The 23054-nt window shown below is 40.0% G+C and overlaps 1 protein-coding gene across 3 annotated transcripts in view; it reads left to right on the top strand.

Annotated features, from left to right (window-relative positions):
• WASL (WASP like actin nucleation promoting factor) overlaps positions 1-23054 on the top strand; it is a 72655-nt gene that overhangs the window by 27337 nt on the left and 22264 nt on the right. For all 3 annotated transcript variants that reach the window (XM_067564305.1, XM_067564308.1, XM_067564307.1), the window contains 4 exons: positions 4353-4487; positions 6806-6892; positions 7580-7676; positions 14453-14476. In XM_067564305.1, coding sequence (XP_067420406.1) covers positions 4353-4487; positions 6806-6892; positions 7580-7676; positions 14453-14476 — 343 coding nt within the window. The remainder of the gene's footprint in view (positions 1-4352; positions 4488-6805; positions 6893-7579; positions 7677-14452; positions 14477-23054) is intronic.

Below are 23054 nucleotides of genomic sequence, written 5' to 3'. Positions count from 1 at the left end.
TGAGGCTTCTACTTCTGATATTTTCATATCCTAAAGAAGTTGTCCAGTACTAGGCCTGAGAAAACTGAACAAATACATATGCTGCCTCAGATTTAGGATGGGAACCTCCATTCTAATGCTTCCACCAGTCAGTCTCTTCAGGCTCAAGACTGGTTCATGGCTCTTGACTTGAAGGACATTTACTTCCACATAGCTGTACACCCAGCCCACAGGAAGTATTTGAGATTCACAGTGGGGCCAAATCACTATCAGTACAGGTTACTGCCATTCACACTCTTCACAGCACTGAGAGTTTTCACAAAATGCTTAGTAGTGGTAGCAGCACTCCTGAAAAGACAGGGCATCCATATCTTCTCTTTCCTGGATATCTGGCTCATTGGGGCAAGTTCCAGCAGGAGATGGCAACAAACCTAAAATAAGCTGTTTGCCTGGCTGGGCCCTCCTAGTGACCTACAAAAATTGTCTTATCCCATCACAGATGTTATGCTATGATCGACTCCAGGTCAGAGACAGCATACCTGCCCAAGGATGAGTTCCTGTCATTGCAGTTGCTACTGCTTGAGATAAAATCAAACTCTACTGCAGTGGTTCAGGTTTGCCTTGGGGTGGTGGGCCATATGTCAGTGTGCACATATGTGGCACTCCCTGCCAGATTTCACCTGCAGGCAGACCCCTATCTCTGCTCAAGTCGGTCTGCTCTCCAGTGAGACACCAGATGGACAAAAACAGTCTTAGTGTCACCTCATCCTCGCAGAACTGGAATGGTGGCTAAAACCCATTGAAGTATGGAGGGTACCTTTTGCAGCCCCCTTCCTGGCAAGGATTCTAATCATGGATGCATAAGGGTCAAGTGGGAAGCTCACCTGGACCACTAATAGAAGCAAGGTACCTGATTCTGAGAAGATGTGGGACTTCACATAAGTATCCTAGAGCTCTGAGCTATTAGGCTAGTTTGTTTGGCATTCCTACGAGTCCTCTGAAATTACGCAGGGCATTCTTACAGACAGTACATCCATAGCACACTGCATAAACAAGCAAGGATGCATCATCTCATTGCCGCTCAGTCTGGAAATCATCAAAATCCAAACATAATGCCACCAACACAGGGACAATCCTGATGGCTCTTCAACCCCCCAGGAGTCGAAGACAACCTGGTGGACTTCCTGAGCAGACAATCTGTTACCACTCATGAGCAGTGGCTGTGGAGGTTTATCACAGAGCCAGTATTTTGCTGCTGGTGGATTTCTGTGTGTGAAGGAGGCACTTGCTTGTGGCCAGGCATGACATAGTGGCTCCTTCTCCATCTGGCGCCTCCTTCTGACCATTGCTCTGGCACTATCTTCCCATAACTTGGCTCTTCAGCCAGCTCATAATTTAGTCCACCCCTGCAAGGGTAATAAAGTCCAACAAAAAACAAAACTTAACTGTCCTTTATATCTGGTCTTGGGGCCCTAGCTCTGGGCTCTCTGTTGTCCTTGTTCCATTTTCCAGCCTCACACCAATGACTGGTAGGGGAACCAAGGCCTACCCAATACACTGGTTTCTAGCCCAGACACCCTGTAAATGGCATCCATGTTCTGCTCGGTTCAGCTCCTTGCTGTTGCTGCTTCCCTGGGCTTCCTCCTACTGCTGGTCTTCCTTCTTGCCCCCATCCCCCAACCTCTCAAGTTCTCCATTCTCTCAGGATCCTCCCCCTGAATCCCCTAACTGATCCAAAGCTGAAAATATAAACTCAAACTAGTGTCTAAATCCTGCCCTTTCATCATGGCTTACTGCTGGAGCTTGCTCAACTCCCAGTGTCTGCTGTATGCATTCTATTGCTGTTTGCCAGCCTTCTTCAGGCTAGGCTCCCATGCCTGCTCTCCCTCTGAGTGGGCTTCCTTCTCACCATCTCGCTATCTCTGGAGGTGACTGCAGCCCCCCTTCTGCTCTGAATTGCCTTCCTTTATAGTCACCACCCAGGTCTTTTCACAGCTGGTCTTCATCAGTTAAGCCTGGATATTCTCACCCCACAAGATATCACCAGGTAACATAATTGATCTCTCAGGACCTTACTTACCGGGCGTACACACCCCATAACACATCGATAGATCTGTGTGCCAGCAAGAACAACACCAAGTGTCAACTTTTGTTCCATATAGGGAATGAATGCAGGATCATTACCAGATGCCTTCCTTCTACAGTGGAATCAGAGCCTCCTATATGCCTTTCTACCAATCTAGGGATCTGATAATCTTGTAATTTTAAACTTGGTGAATAAGTTGCATAATTAAACACTACAGTTTTACTTAGTTAATTGGCTTGAGTCAATATTCCTATATAAACACAAGTATTTTTTCCAGGTATTAAGAGGATTATAATTAAACAGTGGAAAAAAATTGAGTGAATGTATAGTATCATAAACTTTTGTAATTTGAATCTCATGCTCATTAATTTTAACATCCAGGAAACAATTGCACATCTAAGATCTGCATTTTAGAAATCAGATACAAAACTGAATGAAGCATAAACATAAAACATATTCCTCTATTTGGAAACCTTTTGTTTCTCGGAGGTTTCTAGTCTGAGTTTAAAAAAAAATATATATATATATATATATATATATATATATAATTTTTTTTTTTTTTTTTTAAACAAGTTTGCCTCTGAGTTCAGGAGTAAGGAGTGGCGTTAAAACTCATGCTTTGTGGCTTTAAAAGTATCAGGAATTACAATGAACTAGTTACTTGCTTCTTTTAAATGACCATTTTCTTTTCTAATGGTGATCTAGCAAATGGGTTAGCTTTGACTCTGTCTCTGGTTTTTACATTTGTTTATATATATTGCAAAAAAGTTCCTCATCGCAAGATGATGTTAGATATGCTTTATATATTCTACCTTCAAACAAATGTGATAAAAATCCAGGCTGGATCTTTGCATAAGAGGTCTAGGAATTTTCATTTATTATAATCAGAGGTTTACAACTTATTGATCAGCAATTAAAATAGCTGAACAAAGCTTAGCTAAAAGAGGGGGAAACAATCTAAGAGTATCTTTAAATGTTAACACCAGAACCAGTCTTGTACAATCTCAAAAACCAAGACTATAAAAGACAGGGTTTAGATTTCATAAAGGTGTAAGCATATGCAGTTCTGTGCCAATTTTAAATCATTAAAGGTGTAGATCTCAGTCTATATCATACCACATCAAGACACTATAAGTGAGTCAATTTGAGGAGGGGTGCCATAGAAATAGAGGTGTTTTATAACGGATGTTTATGATGGATGTGGCATCCAGTTGATCTTAGAGTACAATTCAAAATGCTGATTTTGATCTATAAATTCTTCCTGGTTTGGGTTCTTTTGAATCTTGGAGATGAGCTAATGACTGCAATCAGCTGTGACGTTTTAAGCTGAAAATTCCTAAACCAATGTATTGAGGACTCATGGGCATGCTCTCCTCACTAGAGGGACCTCTACTCTAGGTCTGCTGCTGCTTCCTTTCATCCTCCTTAAGTCCAACAGAACTAGATTTTTGACTTTCAGATGTTGCAAGACCTTTATATTTCCTGGGAATAAGGAGGTTTGAAGATAATTTATTAAAGGCACACTCAAATTGAAAATCACCTCTTAATGATGGTAGGTGTAAGTCACACCTAAGCTTATTATTACTGAAAAAGCTAGCAAAAGTTATTTCTTATGTGCATTTGGCAGCACTGTGTGTACAGTCACTCTCATTATGTCCCATTTTTCAATCTTCTCCCTTGCAAAAATGGGCTTTAAACATAAACAGTGAAATTTTATTTTGCAAGAATTATTTTTTTAAAAGATATACTTTATAAAGGGTATTTTTGTCAGAAATTGAACTCCTAGAAATCAGTTGGCTTTAAAAAAAAGTCTGACATGTCAAGCAAAATAATTTCAGTTGAAATATGTGTATAAGTAATTAAAACTTGGTTATATGTTCTCAGACTACAATACATGCAGTTTTTATAAACAAAGCCAGTTTATTTTTCCAGAAGTTAGACTTAAACAGTTGATACTCGTTGTGGTTAACTTTCAGCATCCTTTGGTACAGTAAACATAGGGGACTTGAATAAGTTAAGAGCCTCTTGTTAGTAGATTTTGTTCTTCTGGCTGCTATCTGGTTAAGAATTCTCAAAATTCTGTTCTTTTTAAAAGAACAGCTAAAGGACTTTACAAAAGGATCTAAAGAAATATGTTTTAGACCTTCTGAGCTTTTCTACGACTGGTGATTTGCTGCTTCTGCCTGATCCATAGAATCAAAGTAAGTGTAGGCTTCTTGAGAAATTAAAGAATTCCACATTCTATCTTAAGCTTTAACCAGTGTGAATTTTTTTTTTTTTTTTTAAGACAATGTCTTCAGCCGTTGTCCAGATATATGTAGCAGATCGGAATGCTATGTGGTCGAAGAAATGCTGTGGAGTAGCCTGCCTCGTAAAAGACAATCCACAAAGGTCTTATTTTATCAGAATATTTGACATCAAGGTGAGAAACCTTTCTCTAATTTTTTACTTGCTAAGATCAGTTGTTCATTTTATATTAAATGTGAAGTTTCCTTGAATTGTTTGCATGAATTTCATAAAGGGGTGTTATAAAGTGAGTAATGCAATAATTATGCCTATTAGATGTTAGTAAGACTTTGATGAAGTCCCACATGACATTCTGATAGCAAACTAGAAAAACATGGTTTAGATGAAATTACTGGGTGGCAGTGCATAACTGATTGAAAGACTGTACTCAGAATCAGTGGCTTGTTGTCAGACTGGGAGGACCTATCAAATGGCATCCAACAGGAGTCTGTCCTAGGTGTAGTATTAGTCAATATTTTCATTAATGACTTAGATGATGGAGTGGAAAGTACTCTTATAAAATTTGTGGATGATACCAAGCTGGGAGGGATTGCAAGCACTATAGGGGACAGGATTAAAATTCAAATTCATCTTGATAAATTGGAAAATTGATCTGAAATCAACAAGATGAAATTCAGTAAACACAAATGCAGAATACTGCATTTAAGAAAGAAAATAAAATGCCCACATACAATATGAGGAATAACACATAGGCAGTACTGTAGAAGAGAATCTGCGTTTTGAATTGGATCACAGACTAAACGTGTGATGCAGTTGCAAAAAGGTAAATGTCATTCTGGGACATATTTAACAGGCGTGTCATATGTAAGACATGGGAGGTAATTGTTCTGATTTACTTGACACTAGTGAGGCCTCTGCTTGAGTTGTGGGCACCACATTTAAAAAAAGGATGTGGATAAATTGGAGAGAGACCACAGAAGAGCAATAAAATGAAAAAAGGTTTAGAAATCACGACCTATAAAGATAGGTGAAAGTTGAGACATGCACAGTTCTAGAGAAGAGAAGACTGGGACGGCTGAGACACAAATTTTCAAATATAAAAATGGCTAACAAAATGGACAGTGATAAGTCATTGTCCCTGTACAAGAAGTAATCCTTTTAGTTTGCAGCTAGGGAGATACAGTTTTTCCTAATATCTAACCTAAGGAGAGTTAAGCACTGGAACAAGTTACCTAGTGAGGTTGTGGAATCCTTATCTTTGAAAGTTTTTAAGTATAGGTTAGGCAAACATCTGTTGGGGATTGTCTGGGTGTATTTATTTCTGCCTCAGCACAGAGATTTAGATGACCTCTTGAGTTCCCTTCTAGCCCTACATTTCTATGATGGGGTGCGGAGGAGGGAATTGTAAGGGTGTATTTTTCATTAAGTATGCTCTGTAATTATCTAATACTTTAACTTAAAAATGAATTTAGAACTATGTGACAGACAATTATTTTATTTCTAAATAGCCCTTCATCTGAGCCATAATTTTTAAAAAAAAGGCGCTCCTGAGAACTTACTAGAGGAATTCATAGGGAATTGGATCAGTGTCACTGATATGCCAACTCCGGGCAGTTCTAGACCTTGTTGGTGTTGCAACCTGAGAGCATCTGTTTTGGAGAATGCTGAATAAACAAAAGTACACTTATAGAACATGTAGTTATATCACAGATTTTCCCATCCTATCAACCCAACATGTCTCGATTCAGAGAGAGAGAAAGCTTTCGAAGGTGTCAAATCCTATTTTCAAAAGAGACTTGGTCACTGAGGAGGCTAAGCCCCATTGACTTTCAATAAGACTTTGACTGAAGTTCCTGAGTCGCTTTTGAAAATTATTACCCATCATCCCTAGGAGTAAGAGCAGTTTCATTAGCTGTGAACATTCAATCCTTGACTTCTCTGGTGTTCCCAGAAGGATGCCCACTACTACTTCTGACTTCTGTGGTTTTGTCACTTGATCACTAGGAACTGGACTGAGACAACCAATTTTTTTTACACTGCACTGTTGTAACACCTTTCATTCAGATATTTTAGAAAAAGGTGAAATTTCATAGTCCTCTGGAAGGCAACTATTCCCAGTTGTTACAAATCTGACCTCAATGTGACACAGCAACTATTGATGTAGGGCTCCATAGCCCTTGTCTTATTTCATCCCATTATTTAGATTTTGACCAGTGTCATTGTACACGTGTAAAAATTTTGAAGGATATTGTTTGTTGAAAATCTCTGGAAACTTAGGCAATAATATAGTAACCTGTAAAAATAATTTGGCTTTCCCACAAGCTTTAGTAGATTGTACGCTCTGGGGATCAGACACCATCTTTTCTGTCTGGCAAAATAGGTTTGCAATCTCCAGTTGTGGTCTCTGAGCACTATTGCAATACAAGTTTGTCTAATCAGTCATTTTTTATTACTGTCTTCAGTTTTCAGTATCTGCATTTCTTTCCTTTCCAGGATGGGAAACTATTGTGGGAGCAGGAACTGTACAATAACTTTGTATATAATAGTCCTAGAGGATATTTTCATACCTTTGCTGGAGATGTAAGTCTCAATATTTACTTAATTCTTGAATAGCTACTTTAAAAATATTTGTCCAGCTAGTATTTTTCTTTCTACAATAGCGTCTTTTAATATCTCAGTTTTTTCACCTTTCATTTTATAAATCAAGAAATTTTATAAAGTACAGTATTATCGACATGTTTCGTCTTGCGGCTTATTGCATATTTAATTATAAAATAAGAACTCTTTCTAATATCAATGTTAAAATAGAAAACCTAAACTAGTAATGGAACAGGAGTGCAAAAACCACCTCTTTAATGTGCTCTTTCTCTGGTAAAGAAATAACACCTTCAGTTGCAACTGACAAATTCATTCACCAAATGAGCGTTTTCAAGTACATATACAATTTTTATGTATCCTTAGCTTAAAATTTTCATTTTTGTCACTTGTACTTGAGATATTGCTCAGATCTGACAAAATGTGGACTTTACACATCTTATTTGGAAAAAAATCCACAATTTGAATATATTTTTAAATTTAACATTATTTGCATCTAAATTCTTCATTTACCGCTATAAGCTGATGAGTCTTAATTGTTTCCAGCTTATTCCTTCATAAACCAAATCTGTTCTCTTAATTTTTAGAATATTACACAATTTAAGCTTTTTTTAAGAAAACCTTTAACTTTTCTGGTCTCTAAGGGGGGAAAAAACTTTTGTCTTCTTTCAGACATGTCAAGTTGGTCTTAATTTTGCTAATGAAGAAGAAGCTAAAAAATTCCGAAAAACAGTAACTGATTTGCTTGGACGGCGGCAAAGAAAATCAGGTAACTATTCAATTTAACATGTCATTAAATTGAGGCCAGGTTGGGTGGGTATGGGGGAGAGGGAGTGTTAGGTGATACTTCTATATCTGAAAGCTATTTAAGAACTTAGTGCCATCTTCAGAAGTTTATTTTGCCATGTAAGCTTATTTCATGCATGTGATGTAGAAAAATGTACAGTACAAATTTCCTGAAGTTGATACAAAAATTGGTATTCTTCAGCTTCAAGTTTCTTTGCAATTTGATGCTTCCCAATACCTGGTATCTGAAAGAACAGAAAGGAAGGGATAAAGAAGGTTTACTGATGAATAGAAATGTTTATGTAAATTGTGGACAAATTAGACTAACCACCCATTCAGTTCTGGTTTTCTCTTAGCTAACTGTACTGTTTAAACTTGGTCCAAATGGGCAGTAATTGGAAGCCCTTACCATATGTCCAGTAGTCCATGTGAAATTAATTGTTGGCATCCATCCAGTTATTAAGTGGAGAAATGTCTTATTCGCAATTGGTAAGGCTGCACGTGTGTTATAGCATAAAAAAATTACTAGGTGTTTGGGTATCTTCTCCCACCTAAGTCCCAGAGTGATTCACAAACTGGGGGAAGATAGGCGGATAGACATCTGTCTTGCATGCAGAGCCTGCTTTGGTAGGTGTGCTCAGAAGTCACCCCTCAGATTGGGTCACATTCAGAATCTGACTGGAGGAGAAGGAGATGGTGGTGGTGCTTCTTATAACTTTTAGCTTTGTGGTTAGAGCACTTACATGAGATGTGGGAGATGAGGCCCAGGTGCAATCTCCCCTTTGTTTGAGGGGGAGAAAGGATGTGAATAGGGATCCCCCCACTTCTAAGAGCTCAGTGATTAGTGCAATGGGATATTCTGATGTGGGGCTGCCTCAATCTCTCCCGTTGAAGTTGTTCCACTTCAGATAGTAGTTATTGGCGGAAGGAGCCTGGACTCTGCATCTCCCACCAAGCTCCAGAGTCATTTTCTCACTTTTGCATGTGTATGTGCCTAATGATTCTTTGACTATTTTATTATTAATTCTAAATAATCAATGAGCTAAAAGTGGTAAGGAGGGCACCACCACCAACTCCTATTTTGTGTGAAGTGAGACAGACATCTAACGGATTCTCACAACGAACAACCTGGGTGTCTTAGCCTGCTGACTGCAGGAAAGAAGTTCCCAGCTGTGAATCACTGGCAGAGATAGGCACCTACCAGCTGTGAATCACTGGCAGAGATAGGCACCTACCAGCTGTGAATCACTGGCAGAGATAGGCACCTATCTCCAAGAGAGGACCAAGACATAGGACACACCTATCTCATTGGCATCTCCCTTTGCTAACTTAGGTGGCTCCCCACCTACCATGCTGGTTTTTGTGATCACTGTCTACAGTAACTGTCTTGACCCATTCATTCTATAGGAAGCCTACATATCTAATTCAGGCTTTGTGAACTGCAGTGTTCCTGTAATTTATCTAGACACCTAAAAGTTAGGTGTTACGACACTTGGCATCACAACACTTAAGTCCCTTTGTGAATCTAGCCTTTTTTCTCTGAGATTTCATCTGTCCAGAGATAGAACACATTAGTGGGGTACAGTAGTGGAAACTCGGAGGAATAATGCTTGTGTTTTAACTGTTCAGAGGGTAAATATATTTTCCAAAGCTATCAGCCTTGCACCTTTCACAAGCCCAAAGTTTCGCTCTCATAAAGATACTATTACAAGCAAAGCAACATTTTAAAACTCTAAAAACCTTTATTCATCTAAGGCTGCAGAGCAGACTTCTGCATGAGGTTGACCAGGGTAAACTTTCTTCAAAAATGCAGAAAAAGATTTCATAAAAATATCATTCTAGTTTTTAATATAGTAGTAGTTCTTTCATGTAAAGACACTTGTACTTTACAACACGATATAATCAACCCTTTATTAATCTGTCCTGCTTTGTGTGCTTAAACTTCATGTTTTATGCACCATAGTAAAACTGTGACTTAGTCATCCTTTTTATAAAGTTTCACTTTTTAATTTAAAAGGCTATATTATAAAGAAACAACTACTTAATTATATGGTTTTCAGTTGATTGCTCTTTTCCTTCTTAATTCATTTCTAGGGCTTTTTTCCATTCATCCACAGAACTCATGAATTTCTCTGATTAAGCCACAAGATGGAGTTCTGCATTAATATACCTCACACAGGATTTTATCTAATTCTGAGTGTTTGAATAGCTACTGCACTTATCTAAGATTACACAGTATGGCTTGATTAGCAAATTGATAGGCTTACATAATGCTTCAGACGAGTCTCAACCTTGATTCATCAGAGACCGAAATAATGTATTCTAATGCTTTTAGTACTGTCTCTGCATATTGTATTAGAATAGTCATAAAAATTGAGCAGTCTTGGTAATGGGTGATACTCTAAATTCCAAGGAATTACTTTGATGATGCTAAACATTGGATCTCTAAACTTTTTCTGCTTTTTATAAGAATCTTATTGCTCTGGTAACTCTCAGAATAAATGTCACCTGGAACAGGTGCCACCTGATATATTGGCAAGTGGTCACACTGCCAAAGTACTCTTGGCAGGCTCTGACTAGCCTGCAGTGCTACTGGGAAAGTTTCCAGCTGTCCCTTGAGGTTTTTCATCGTTGTAAGGGGGCGAGCAGAACAATTTTGGGCTCACGTGAACTATGTCTTGGAGCGGAGGCTGACACATAGAATGCCTTCTTGCAGCTTCCAGATAGCTACAAAAGCAATAGCAGCCTTCTGCTCTTCCTTTTTTTCTGCCAATCCCTTCTAGGTGTGCTGGGATGTGGTAAGGATGCTTGCACAGTGGTGTCCAGGAGCAACAGCCATCTGAAGAAAGTAGTCATCTGGCAAGGCTAAAATAGAGATTGAGAAGACCGGAAGAAAAGGGGAGAGGCCCCTGTTGCTCCTTAAAGGAAAGAGTGTAGTGGCAGGGCTGCGTGCAGACAAACAAGGAGAGGAGGATGGATTGAGTAGGTAGTAAACAAGAGGAGGAAGAAATGGAGTTAGAGGAGGGATGAATGGATAGAAAGAATCTGGGTGAAGGAAGGAGAGACTAAAACAGGAGAAATAGGATTGAGGGAAAGAATACCAATTACTGAATATGTTCTGATTGCGTGGTTGGGGGTTTTTGGTGCCACATGGCTGTGACTGACTCCTAACTGAACACAGTTGGGAACTCTCACAGAACAAAAGTCATGTAGCTAAATGGATAAAACAAAAGGAAATACGAGCAAAGAGTCTTTACTATGTCTTCCACCTCTATCCACAAACTGTATTGGTTTGTGGGGTATTAGAGAGAGGTTTCTGTTCTAAAATGTGACAGGCTTTGGCTGGGAAGGTAATTTAACCTTCTTGTAGACCTTCAGCCATGCCCTTTGCTTCTTATTAGATCCTTCTCCCTTCCTTTCTTCACCGTCCCAAAACGGCATCGCTACCTTCCCAAACTTTAAATTCTGAAGGAACAGAACTAGAAGTCTGACATTAGCTCCCAGTCAAAATCTCTATGACTCTAGATAGTAACAGCTGGCAGCTTTTCTTCCAACATCTAATTACAGGAGGCAAGCTGACACTCCCCCTGCAATCCAGTTGCTACTCACCAGAGCATTTATGATCAGTTTCAGTTGCCTTACTGGAAAACAGGTAGCCAGGAAAGTTGTAATTAGGCACCCTGCTTTGAAGAAGTTAGTCATCTTAAATCCATATTTAATCAAAAAATGCTGAGTACATGCAGCTTCTGTTGACTTCATTTGAAGTATGGGTGCTCAGCATCTTTAACATCAAAGCTTCTTTCACTTAGCTGACTAATTTTAAACCAAAAGCTTCAAATTTAGCTGCCTGCCACATTAGGCAGGAGATCAGGAAGCTAATACTTCTAATACAGACTGCTTCACTGGGTGGCACAGAATGGGAAGGAGGCGAACATCCCGCAGTGCTGAAGGAACAGGTCCAAGACTATTTAGAAGGATTGGACATACACAAGTCCATGGGGCTGGATGCAATGCACCTGAGGGTGCTGAGGGAATTGGCTGAGGTGATTTCAAAGCCATTGGCTATTATCTTTGAAAGCTCGTGGCAACAGGGGGAGGACCCTGAGGACTGGAAAAAGCAAATATAGTGCCCATCTTCAAAAAAGGGAGGAAAGAGGATCCAGGCAACTACAGACCGGTCAGCCTCACTTCAATCCCTGGAAAAATCATGGAGCGGGTCCTTAAGAAATCCATTTTAAGGCGCTTGGAAGAGAGGAAGGTGATCAGGAACAGTCAACACGGATTCATCAAGGGCAAGTCATGCCTGACCAACCTGATTGCTTTCTATGATGAGGTGACTGGCTCTGTGGATGTAGGGAAGGCGGTGGATGTGATATACCTTGACTTTAGCAAAGCTTTTGATACTGTCTCTCACAGTATTCTTATCAGCAAGTTAAAGAAGTATGGGTTGGATGAATGATCTATAAAATGGATAGAGAACTGGCTAGAGCATAGGGCTCAATGAGTAGTGATCAATGGCTCCATGTCTAGCTGGCAACCGGTCACAAGCGGAGTTCCCCAGGGGTCGGTCCTGGGGCCGGTTTTGTTCAATATCTTCATTAATGATATGGAGGATGGGGTAGATTGCACCCTCAGCAAGTTTGCAGATGACACTAAGCTGGGGGGAGTGGTAGATATCCTGGAAGGTAGGGATAGAATACAGAAGGACCTAAACAAACTGGAGGATTGGGCCAAAAGAAATCTAATGAGGTTCAACAAGGACAAGTGCAGAGTCCTCCACTTAGGAAGGAAGAATCCCATGCACAGCTATAGACTGGGGACCGACGAGCTAGACAGTAGTTCTGCAGAAAAGGACCTGGGGGTAACAGTGGATAAAAAGCTGGATATGAGTCAGCGGTGTGCCCTGGTTGTCAAGAAGACTAATAGCATATTGGGCTGCATTAGGAGGGGCATTGCCAGCAGGTCGCGGGAAGTGATTGTACCCCTCTATTCAGCATTGGTGAGGCCGCATTTGGAGTATTGTGTCCAGTTTTTGGCCCCCCACTACAAAAAGGATGTAGACAAGTTGGAGAGAGTCCAGCGGAGGGTAACAAAAATGATTAGGGAGCTGGAGCACAGGACTTATGAGGAGAGGCTAAGGGAACTGGGCTTTTTTAGTCTGCAAAAGAGAAGAATGAGGGGGAATTTGATAGCCTTTAACTACCTGAAAGGGAGGATGGGGTTAGGCTGTTCTCGGTGGGGGCAGATGACAGAACAAGGAGCAACCGTCTCAAGTTGCAGTTGGGGAGGTCTAGGTTGGACATTAGGAAAAAGTTTTTCACTAAGAGGGTGGTGAAGCACTGGAATGGGGTACCTAGGGAGGTGTTGGGAATCTCCATCTTTAGAATTTTTTACGCTGAGGCTTGACAAAGCCCTGGCTGGGATGATATAGCTGAGGTTAGTCCTACTTTGAGCAGGGGGTTGGTCTAGATGACCTCCTGATATCCCTTCCAACTCTAATATTCTATGATTCTAATATAGATAACACACATTCATTTGTGCAATAAAATAAACCTTCCCACTTTAATTCCAAAATAAGAAGTGAGCTGATCCCAAATATCTCTCATAAGCATTTACAAACAGAAGAGCGCATATGGATGAAGAGAAGAATAATATTGTTGGAGAAAGAGAGCCATTTTAAATGGTAGTTAAACATCACAGCTGACCCCTCCATCTGCCAGTTAAAGCTGTAGGTAGGTGGTCAAATTTGGCTGTATTTGGCTTGTTCAGCTTTAGATTTATATGAAATACTTGCAATTAAATTCTAAAACTTCAAAATAAAATATTTTATGCTTCAATGGTGGGCAGTGTTTCTTAGTGGATAGCGCACGGGACTTGGGAGACCTGCGTTCTAACCCCAACCGAGCCATTGGCCTGCTGGGTGACGTTGGGCAAGTTGCTTCGCCTCTGTGTGTCCATTTCCCTATCTGTAAAATGGGGATGATACCTCCTTTGTAAAGTACTTTGAGATCTACTGATGAAAACTGCTGTAGAAGCGCTTCAGTTTAGGACTCGTTTCACATAAATGATGACTGAAGTTGCATGGTGTCTGTTCAGAAAGAACTTTAGAGAGTATAGTGCATTTTTAGAAGTTCTGCTTTAATAATGTTAGCATCAAAACACAATTTTTATTTTTCATTAGAAAACTACCATTATGTGAACACTTCACCGTGTAAAATTCTAAAGCCTCAAATTGGCTTGAATCAAATTTTCAGTTGAAAAAAATGTTAGCTAGTTCCACATAGTCTTACTCAAATTAAACTGTTCAGTTAATTCTTTTTTAATATGGGTTTTATAGTTTTGTAACTTCTAATTTTTCTGTGATGATTAGACTCTGTGTCATATAGTCTAAGGCCCTGATTCTGCAAAGACTACACATGTGCTTAGCTGTAAGCATGAAAAGTCGCAGTTGTAAATTTTTACAGGATATGGGGACTTTTGTGATATATAAATGATTTCACTGATCTGTTGTGCTAAACTTCGTTTCAGATTTAAGTAAGTTTATAAATGGGATAAGTTTTGTATTTGTTCTTGGACCAAAAGTATGATTGCTAAAATAAAACACAAATTATCCATAATGGCCATTTTATCTTACTAGAAGAATATACAGAATTCTTATATCTAAATTTTAATTTGTAAAACTACAACCTAAGAAGATATTTGTAATGTTGAAGTCAGTGTTACCTTTGAATAAATACTTTGTTTTGTCTTTTTTAACAGAAAAAAGACGGGACCCACCAAATGGTAAGGCTTTGTATAGGTTACTGCAGTTCACTTTTTTAACTCCTTCATGTTTAGACATGCTAACCACTGAGTTTTGGCTTTTTTTTAACTTAATCTAATGAGTGTATTAAACAGCCCTGAAAGGATCAATTCCAGTAAATCAGAATTTTAATGTATGCCTGATTATTTACCTGTACAATTGTTTGACCCCTACCAGGGAAGATGATGAGCAGCTATTCAGTGATATCAGAATTGAGGTTTGGAATTGTTTACAAATAAGGCAAATCATAGACTCCTATACAAACTAATTCCACATTGCAGCAATAAAGTTACAAACAAAAATAAAATCGGAGGGGGTGGGCCTTTTATTTTAAAATCAGAATATTTTGTATTCATAGGCAGTGTCTTTATAACAGCGTAAAATTGACACATTTCACAGGTATCCATAAGGTTCTGAACTGCAGCAATGAAATTGATCCAAGTCTTGTCAGTTTTGTGCTGCTGCTTGTAAAAGCAGAACTGGCACTGGAACTTTCCTGTTAAATCAGGAAGACAAAACTGTATTAGTTTACTTTGTGCCATTTATTGTCTTCTCAACTCAAAGTGCTAGAAACTTGAGGGGGAAAAAAATCAACCTGAACTTCCCAAAAACAGTTTATACTAACTTGCAGCATCTAAGATGACCATAACTGAAAAGCCAGTTTAGTTATTTTATGCATTTGACAGCACTTTGTATATAGTTGGCTTCTCTGTTATGCTAGTTGTTTGTACTCCCCTGTCTTCGAACTCAGCACTCATGAGACATCACTCTTGGCCCAGCTCTGGGTGGGAGACCACATGTGCACAATTTTCTCCAGGCACTAGAGTTGCTGTTTCTGAGTTGAAGACTGTCTCCTTTTCCTAGAATCTCTTCATGGAACCAGGAAGCAATGTGCGACCAGGAGAGGTCCTTTTTTCACTTCCCAGAGCCCTGAAAAGGAGAGTAATAGAAGCCTGTGTATATGCAGAGGTCTCCCTTCAGTTCCACACAGGGATGGTAGTGGGAGAAATGGGGGATGGATGGCTTGTCCCTTCACTTCCAAATATTTTTTTCAAGTGTTTGGGGAGCACCTAGTAGTAAATGGGGTATGCATAACACCCTGAGTCTACTCCATAGGGCCTGGGGAGAAACCTCAGTCAGGCCAGGAAAGATGCTTCCTTTTTCACTTCTACTACAACCATAGGACTGGGAAAGAAGGGAGGCAGTGAGTGGTGTGTGGGTATGGAGTCCTCCATAGATATGGAGAAGGCAGTCAGGCACTAGGCTGCAGGGATAAAGGAGACATGCCATTCCCACCAGCAAGACTTGAAGACAGAAGGGGGGGAGGGGGGGGGGAGCTTTTCAGTCTCTCCAAAGGACCAGCTGCAGACAGGTGTATCTTTATGTCAAATGGAAGGAGGCACAAGTGTGTGCATGTGCACAGGTGGAGGTGAGGGAGGAGGTTTACTCCACCTTTTGAGATCAAGCAGAGTGGGAGCTGAATGGGATTGAAGCTGGAAAGTAGCAATTCCTGGAAAATGATTCTCCAAAGGTCTCAGGGAGCAGAGGTTGCTGTGGTGCAGAAAGGATGCAGTGGAACTCCTCTGCGAGTCTTGGGGAGGAATTTGGAACTTGGCTGGTCTCATGCCAATGCTGTTGCTGAAAGGGCTACCACATAGCAGGTCCCTGGGTCTGGGGTAGAGGAAGAGAGGGAAAGGGCTGGACATGTTTGATGTCTTAGGCTTGCCCACTCCTCCCTGCAGAAGACACTTAAACATCAGCAGGGAAGCAGAAGTACCTTTCATTCTTCTTTTAGAAGAAAAAAAAATTAAACTGAGACACTTATTGAAAGGTTTTGCTATCAGAATTCTTCTAAGTAGCTGGTATCAGAAAAATCACAGTATTAATTTTATTCCAAAAAAGTTTTCTGCAAAATTTGTTGGTTTAAGCCCCTGCTTAATTTTACTGCTGCCCTTGCATCCTGTGGAGAGCTCACTTAGACCAAATAAAATTCAAGGCCTTTGGACCTGCAAGGAGACTTAACACTTCACTACATATTGTAGAGCTATTTGATTAACCTGTGTAGCTTTCCTGCCCATGATCTAGAGCCAGACAGGTCAAGCTCTGACAAATAATAACAGCAGTGTTCTATGGTGAACAGTCAAGGGCTTGATTGTCCTCTCTCTGTCAGGAATTGGTGCATTAGGCAGATAGTTCTCATGAGATCACAAATGTTCAGTCAAGGACTCCATCATGCAGAACACTTCCAGCAGTGAGGTCTCCCAGTCATGGACTTGTTTGCCTCAGAGGCAGAGTGTCAATTTCTGCTCCAGGGGAGATCTGAGCCCAGGATCACAGTCAGATGCTTTCTTAATTCTGTGGATGTTGGGGGTAATGTATGCCTACCTACCAATTCCTCTAATACGAAGGGCCTTGAGAAACAGGAAACCCTTCATGGTAGTGATCCTGGAAGCAGCAGCTTTGCCCAGGACACTTTGATAGGCAGATCTGATAATAGTCAGTCCAGCCACCAGTAATGCTACCATTAATTCCAGACAGTTTCCCAGAACAGTGAAATACCCCGATATCCCCAGCTTCGTAATAGTCCAAGCCAGATGCTAGCAGCATGTTCTATGTCACTACATGGACTGTGTTAACACTGAGTGACAGCTCATCAGAGAACTCACCCACTACAAGATCATAACTGCCAGCATCACAGAGGCCCATTTGCCCCAAAGCAATCAAGTTACTGTGGAGCAACATTTTTCCACTCTGACTGGCCACACTGAACTCAGTGTGATATTAGCATAAAAGTAGAAGCATGGAGGTTGAGAGATGTACAAGAATGTAAACAAAATGGCATTTTCTGACCTATTGCAAAATGTGACTGAGATCTACATCAAACCCCTGGCTGATGAAGCAGAGGACAGCCTAAGTACAACAATCTGCATCTTGCGTACAGACCCATCATGCACCTGGCTGGCAGTCATAAACACCTTCTAACATTGTTATGAAATGAGATGGCTCACCCTGTTCATCAGTGAATGAGGTTCTGTACAGATGGAAAACGCATTATTAAAGCATGTTGAATGACAGACCTGCTGATGACTGTGACCTGGCAAACCACACTGCTGCAGACACTCAAGTGACAGAGGATCAGCGTTCGTCCCTGGGATTTCAGAAAAGTAATCCAAAAATTACAGAACGGACATGCTGCTGGACCTGATGATATTCCACCTGAGCTGCTGAAAGGTGCCTTGGAGCCAGTTAGCATTGGCCTGCATCAACTGTTGTTAAAAGTGTGGACATCCGGTAGAGTAGCAGCAGAATGGAAAGATGGCATCAGTGTCCCTGTGAAAGGGCAAAGCGTCTCGTGCAATGTGGTGCTACAACAGGCCAATAACATTAATGATCCCTGGAAAGGTGTTCATTTACGTTCTGCTTGGTAGGATGCAGGTGCTCCATGAGTATTGTTTGTGTACGGCAATTGAGTTTCGCTCTTGAATGGTTAATGATGGATGATGATCTTATCCTCCGGCTTCCGGCTGAGCTACACTGAGAATTTAACCACCTGCTTCACATGGCACATATAATCATGAGAATGTCTTTTGATTCGATCAACAGACCAGCACTTTGGCTCACATTGATAGTTGGCATTCCAGATATTCTGTGAAATGTGATGCAAAATCTTTACACTAGTATCGGTGCAAGAGTGTGCATTGGTTCTCTGCTTTCACCACTTTTTTGCACAACCTGAGGTATGTGGCAGGGATGCAGTCTCACACCAGCGCTATTCTGTCGAGCTATCAATTGGTTATTGGGACTTGCTACTCCACACATCCGAATCAAGTGTAGGTCAAGAAGCATTCACCAATCAAGACTGTTGCAATATTGCCTTACTTGTGGAAGAGTTTGAGACTTTGGAGGGCAGCGCTGAAATTTTTTTAAGACTCCATCTGTACTAAGGGGTTACACATTTCATGGCTGAAGACCTTAGATACGGAACCTTGAAGCTTGGCAGGTGGGGTCGAGTACCGTGGAGAGCATCAACTGATTCATCTACCAAGGCTGCAAGCAGAGTTTAAACAGTTGTAGCAAACCAGATGTTCTTCGATGAATAGTGTCATGATGTCACTCATTATATTCAAAAGGTGTGTTGCATGCCCTTCAGCCATCTTGCCAAGATGAATAAAATCAGCTCCAGAACACTGTGGTCCCAAACTCTTCATCAGCAAGCAAAAGGGTGCAATGTCCTGACCCTACCTGTCACCACCTGGGAGTCACCCTAGAGATTTTTGGATTTGCAAGGTCGAGCCAGATCTGGGAACTTCACTACATAATGTGATGCCATCAGCCATGGTCATGCTGGCTAACGCAGTGGTTCTCAGTAGACTACATATGTTTGATCCCCCAATATAAGGGCACACTATATTCTCACTCCTGAAAATAGGTAAGTTCCTGAGGGGGCCTAGTCTCCTTATTTCCTCCAAGCCCCCCTCCTTCCTGGGATTTCATTGTTGTCAGTTTCTTCTCTCCAGGAAGATGGTATTCCTAGTGACAATTACATCAGCCCTCAGGGTAGGGAAATAAAGCTACTAGTGAGTGGTCTGTCATGCGTGGTCTTCCACAAAAACAAAGTCCTCCTTAGGCCCATCCTAAATTTTTACTAAAGATGTTCTGTCTGAACCAGATTATCTATTTACCTTCAGTCTTCCTTAAACCCCATGTCAACCAAGGGAAGGATAGACTTTACACCTTGGATGTATTTGGGGCCCTCACCTTTTGCCTTAATGGAACTAAATCATTTGGGGTCTCCCCAAGATTGTTTGTTTACCTTTGTGCATAGGATGACGGGTCAGGCAATATCCACCCAGAGGCTTTGTGGCTAGATAATTGTATTAGGATATGTTATGAGCTAGCTAAAGTAAACCTTTCTTTACATACAGATCTTTGCCCATTCTACCAGAGCTCAGGCATCCTCTGCAGCTTTTTTTGAGAAATGTACCCATTTCTGATATTTATATGCATCTGCATATTTTGAGACATCTGGGTCAGATGTCCATTTTGACAATGCTACCTTACAGTCTCTTTTGAGGTAGACTCCAAGCACCTACTTCCTTTACATCAGGTCATTGTTGTGAGTCACCAAAGTGGAATACACATGGACAAGCACTCAAAGAAGAGTGATCTACCCTACATTAAGTGTGGTTCTTTAACATGTCCATATGTATTCCACAACCTACCTTCCTTCCTGCTACTACATGGTCTGATACACCTGGATTCTGTATTGGTGAAAGAACTGAAGGTCAGTTGGCTCCGCTCCGCACTTTATGCCCTCAGGCGAAGGGGTTACTAAGACACTCAGATGCAGGGCTGGCCACAACAGATTTTGCTGGTCAAAATATTCTGATCTTGAGATGTGCATGGCGTGCATGTGCACCAGAAGGAAATACATATGGACAACATACCTCTAAGAACTGAAGTTACTGTAGGTTAAGTAACTCTTCTTTCATATAACTTCCTCCAGCTCCCAGGAGGTTCTAGTAAAACAAGCAAAATACCTTTTCTTCTAGGAAAACCATTCTTTGACTTTCTATATTGTCTCAATGCAATACTATTATTATAAAAGGTATTGTGAACTGGAATATAACCATTATATATATTTTAGTATAGCTAGTGTGAAATCCTGGCCCTGTTAAAGTTAGTAGCTGTTGACTGGGGCCAGCATTTCATCCAAAATGTTTAAAAGTCTAACGTTTTCTGTACATGTAGGACTGGCTATAGAGCTATACTTCAAATTTAAAAAAAAAAATCCTTAATGTGGATGACCTTTTGATGTTACGGATTTAAGATTTCAAACAGAATTACAGGATTAAAACCATTCAGTATTAATGGTTATGTAAAATGCATTAGCCTGTAATTTCCTGGGATTTGTTTTATTCTCATTGGTAATAGCAAAATCTATGCAAATTGAAGGCATCATCGTGGTTATACTGACCTCATGGTAAAATTCTGGATGAAAAATGAAAAAGATTTGTCAGAGAATTAGTTTTTGAGAGATTCTAAGAACCATGTGATATAATTTATTTCAGATGTAGTACTAGAACCATTTAGATTTATTTTAGAGTTGTCTACACTCTGGGACAGATAACATGCAAAGCATTAAATACAAAGGATTCTATAAAATACAAAATACTAAAATGTTTTGTACTACATTTTCTGGGGCTCCTTGTGAGGATATTACAGATATTAATATCAATGGATGCCTAGGGCTGCTATATTGTCAAGTACTTCCACATGATGAGCTCCATATGCCTCTCTCATCTTCATTTATTGAGCTGTCTACAGCTGATAGGGAAGGTGCATGTGTTATGATGGGGAAAATTTTGTTGGATATAAATATGGCAGTACCAAAAGAAAACAACAGGAGTTCATTCAGAGCTGCTTGTATTCCTCATGGACAACTAAGGTCTAAATCTGATGGTAAGCATTTTCAGTTGGCTAAAAGTTATTCTGTGAATTTTGGAATGGGGGGGTGTTAATATCAGGGAATCAGACGAACATTTCAAATATTACAGATGAATAAAGATTAATTTATGAATGTCTAACTCTTTGAATGAACAGCCATTTATAGTTATAACAATAGGATTTTACATGTAGTGAGGGCAGCATATATTCAACATGTGGAATATTTGAAGATTTAGTTTTCCTGTGAGAAAAGGTGAGAATGTGAAATGTTCTGATCTCAAAAGAAAATGCAATATATTCCTCTCCTCCGCATTCCCCCAAGACAAAGTTACAAGTTTCATTTGATTTTTTTGGAATAATTTTCTGAAGGGTGATATGTTAAAACTATTGCTGTCATGCAAATGCATATCCATAATCATGAAAACTTAGAATAAAATCAATAATTAAATAGGATTTCTGTAGTGACTTAATTTTGGAATTCACTTACATAATGGCGGAAGTATGTAATTGTTAAAGCATCATGTAAATATAAATGTAATTATTTGTGTGTTTCAAAATTTTATTGCATAAGTCCAGATTTATAGCTTCAGGTTTTAAGATTTGGCTGTGAAACAGTGAGCTGCTTTTAAATACAGGTTTTTAAATGTGTTCTTCAATGGTGCGGCAAAATCCTATCAACTGTAGCACTATGTAGTCACTGCCCCAGTAACCAAGCACTGAGCATATGATTTAGTTTGAATCTTATCTTCTTTCATTTATATTTACTAAGTCTCTCTGAAACAGTAACAGTAACACTAGCATTCTTTCAGAGTACAAATTTCAGGAGTCAAACAATACTTAACATATGCAATGCAGTGTAGAGAAAAATCTTTCCCTGCTAAGGGAAATCTACACACAAAACCAGGAACTAAGTTAGAAAAAGAGACCTATTAGCTAATATTACTAATAATACATTTTAAGAACCTTCTTATATTATGGAAAATGTAAGATAAATCATGAATATCTTTAGTATCAGGAATATCTGTATTTGAATGTAGTCACTTGCATTCATAAAGTAAATTCTAGTTGTTAATACTGAGCACTCTATTTTTTCAGCTTATCAGAGTCAAAGATGTTCAATTTATATTTAATATTACATCCAAAAAAATTAATGTTAAAAGAACAAGCAAAAGTTGCAAAGTCAAGTATCCAGAAGTTAAGAAATGCCAGAATTATGGTTTCTTGTACAACTTTAATCGGTCACCTTGTGTGTATGCATTGTCTTCAGTCATGTGATCATGTTTGCTTGGCAGCCGAGGAATGTTGGAGACTAGTGATCCTAGGTTCAGTTTTAAATTCTGAAGGGGAACATGCTGTAGTGGCTGCACACCCTTCTGCCTATGTCCCTTTTCTTCCTCCATCCTGGCCCCTTCTACCCTCCTCTCTGCCAGCCTGTCCAGTCCTCTTTCTCTTCTCCCACCCTCTCTCCTCACCCATCTGCATTCCAGTGAGGCTGCTGCTTTCTCTGTGCAGTCTGGGAGCCAGCAGGAGGGACACTGAGCACAAGGAAGACTTGCTCTCATTTCTGGTCCCAGTACCACAACAGCCCTCAGTTGCTGTGAGGTCTAGTTGCCAAGGAAAGTCCTGCTCTACCCTTGAAGCCTCAGGATGGAATAGGCTCAGCCACACTGGAGTTGGAGCAGTAAAAGATTGATTTTGGCTGCCAGCCTCTAGCAAACTTCTATACTGAACATGTGCAAACCGACTTTTCAGTGGCTTATAGCTTGGACGAATGTGGGCAGACTTGATTGGGGACTGCAAAAGGCACATCCCTGGTACGACAACACCCTGGCAAACTTCAAGCTTCTGCTCCAAAGCATAGAAGTGTCTGAATGGAATGTTGTAGGAATTTAACATGGGCAAGGCCAACGTTTTTCCCAAATTTTGTTTTCTGAAATGGCTGACCTTTGTAGCTAAAATACAGTTTCAGCCCAAAATATTAGTTTTCTTAAATTGTAAGCAACTGAAAATAGTGTCTGACAGTGCGAAGTATTGAGCAGCCTTAACTTTCAGCATTGCTTTAGCTCTACCTATAATTAATTGAAGATAGAGAGAAATAATATTGACTTCTAG

The sequence above is a fragment of the Emydura macquarii genome, unplaced genomic scaffold (genome assembly GCF_026122565.2).
Source record: "Emydura macquarii macquarii isolate MOO-44397 ecotype Brisbane River unplaced genomic scaffold, CSIRO-AGI_Emac_v2 contig_2636, whole genome shotgun sequence".
Lineage (NCBI taxonomy): Eukaryota > Metazoa > Chordata > Testudines > Chelidae > Emydura > Emydura macquarii.
Note: the sequence above shows the minus strand (reverse complement) of the source record. Positions and strands in the feature narration are given on the sequence as shown.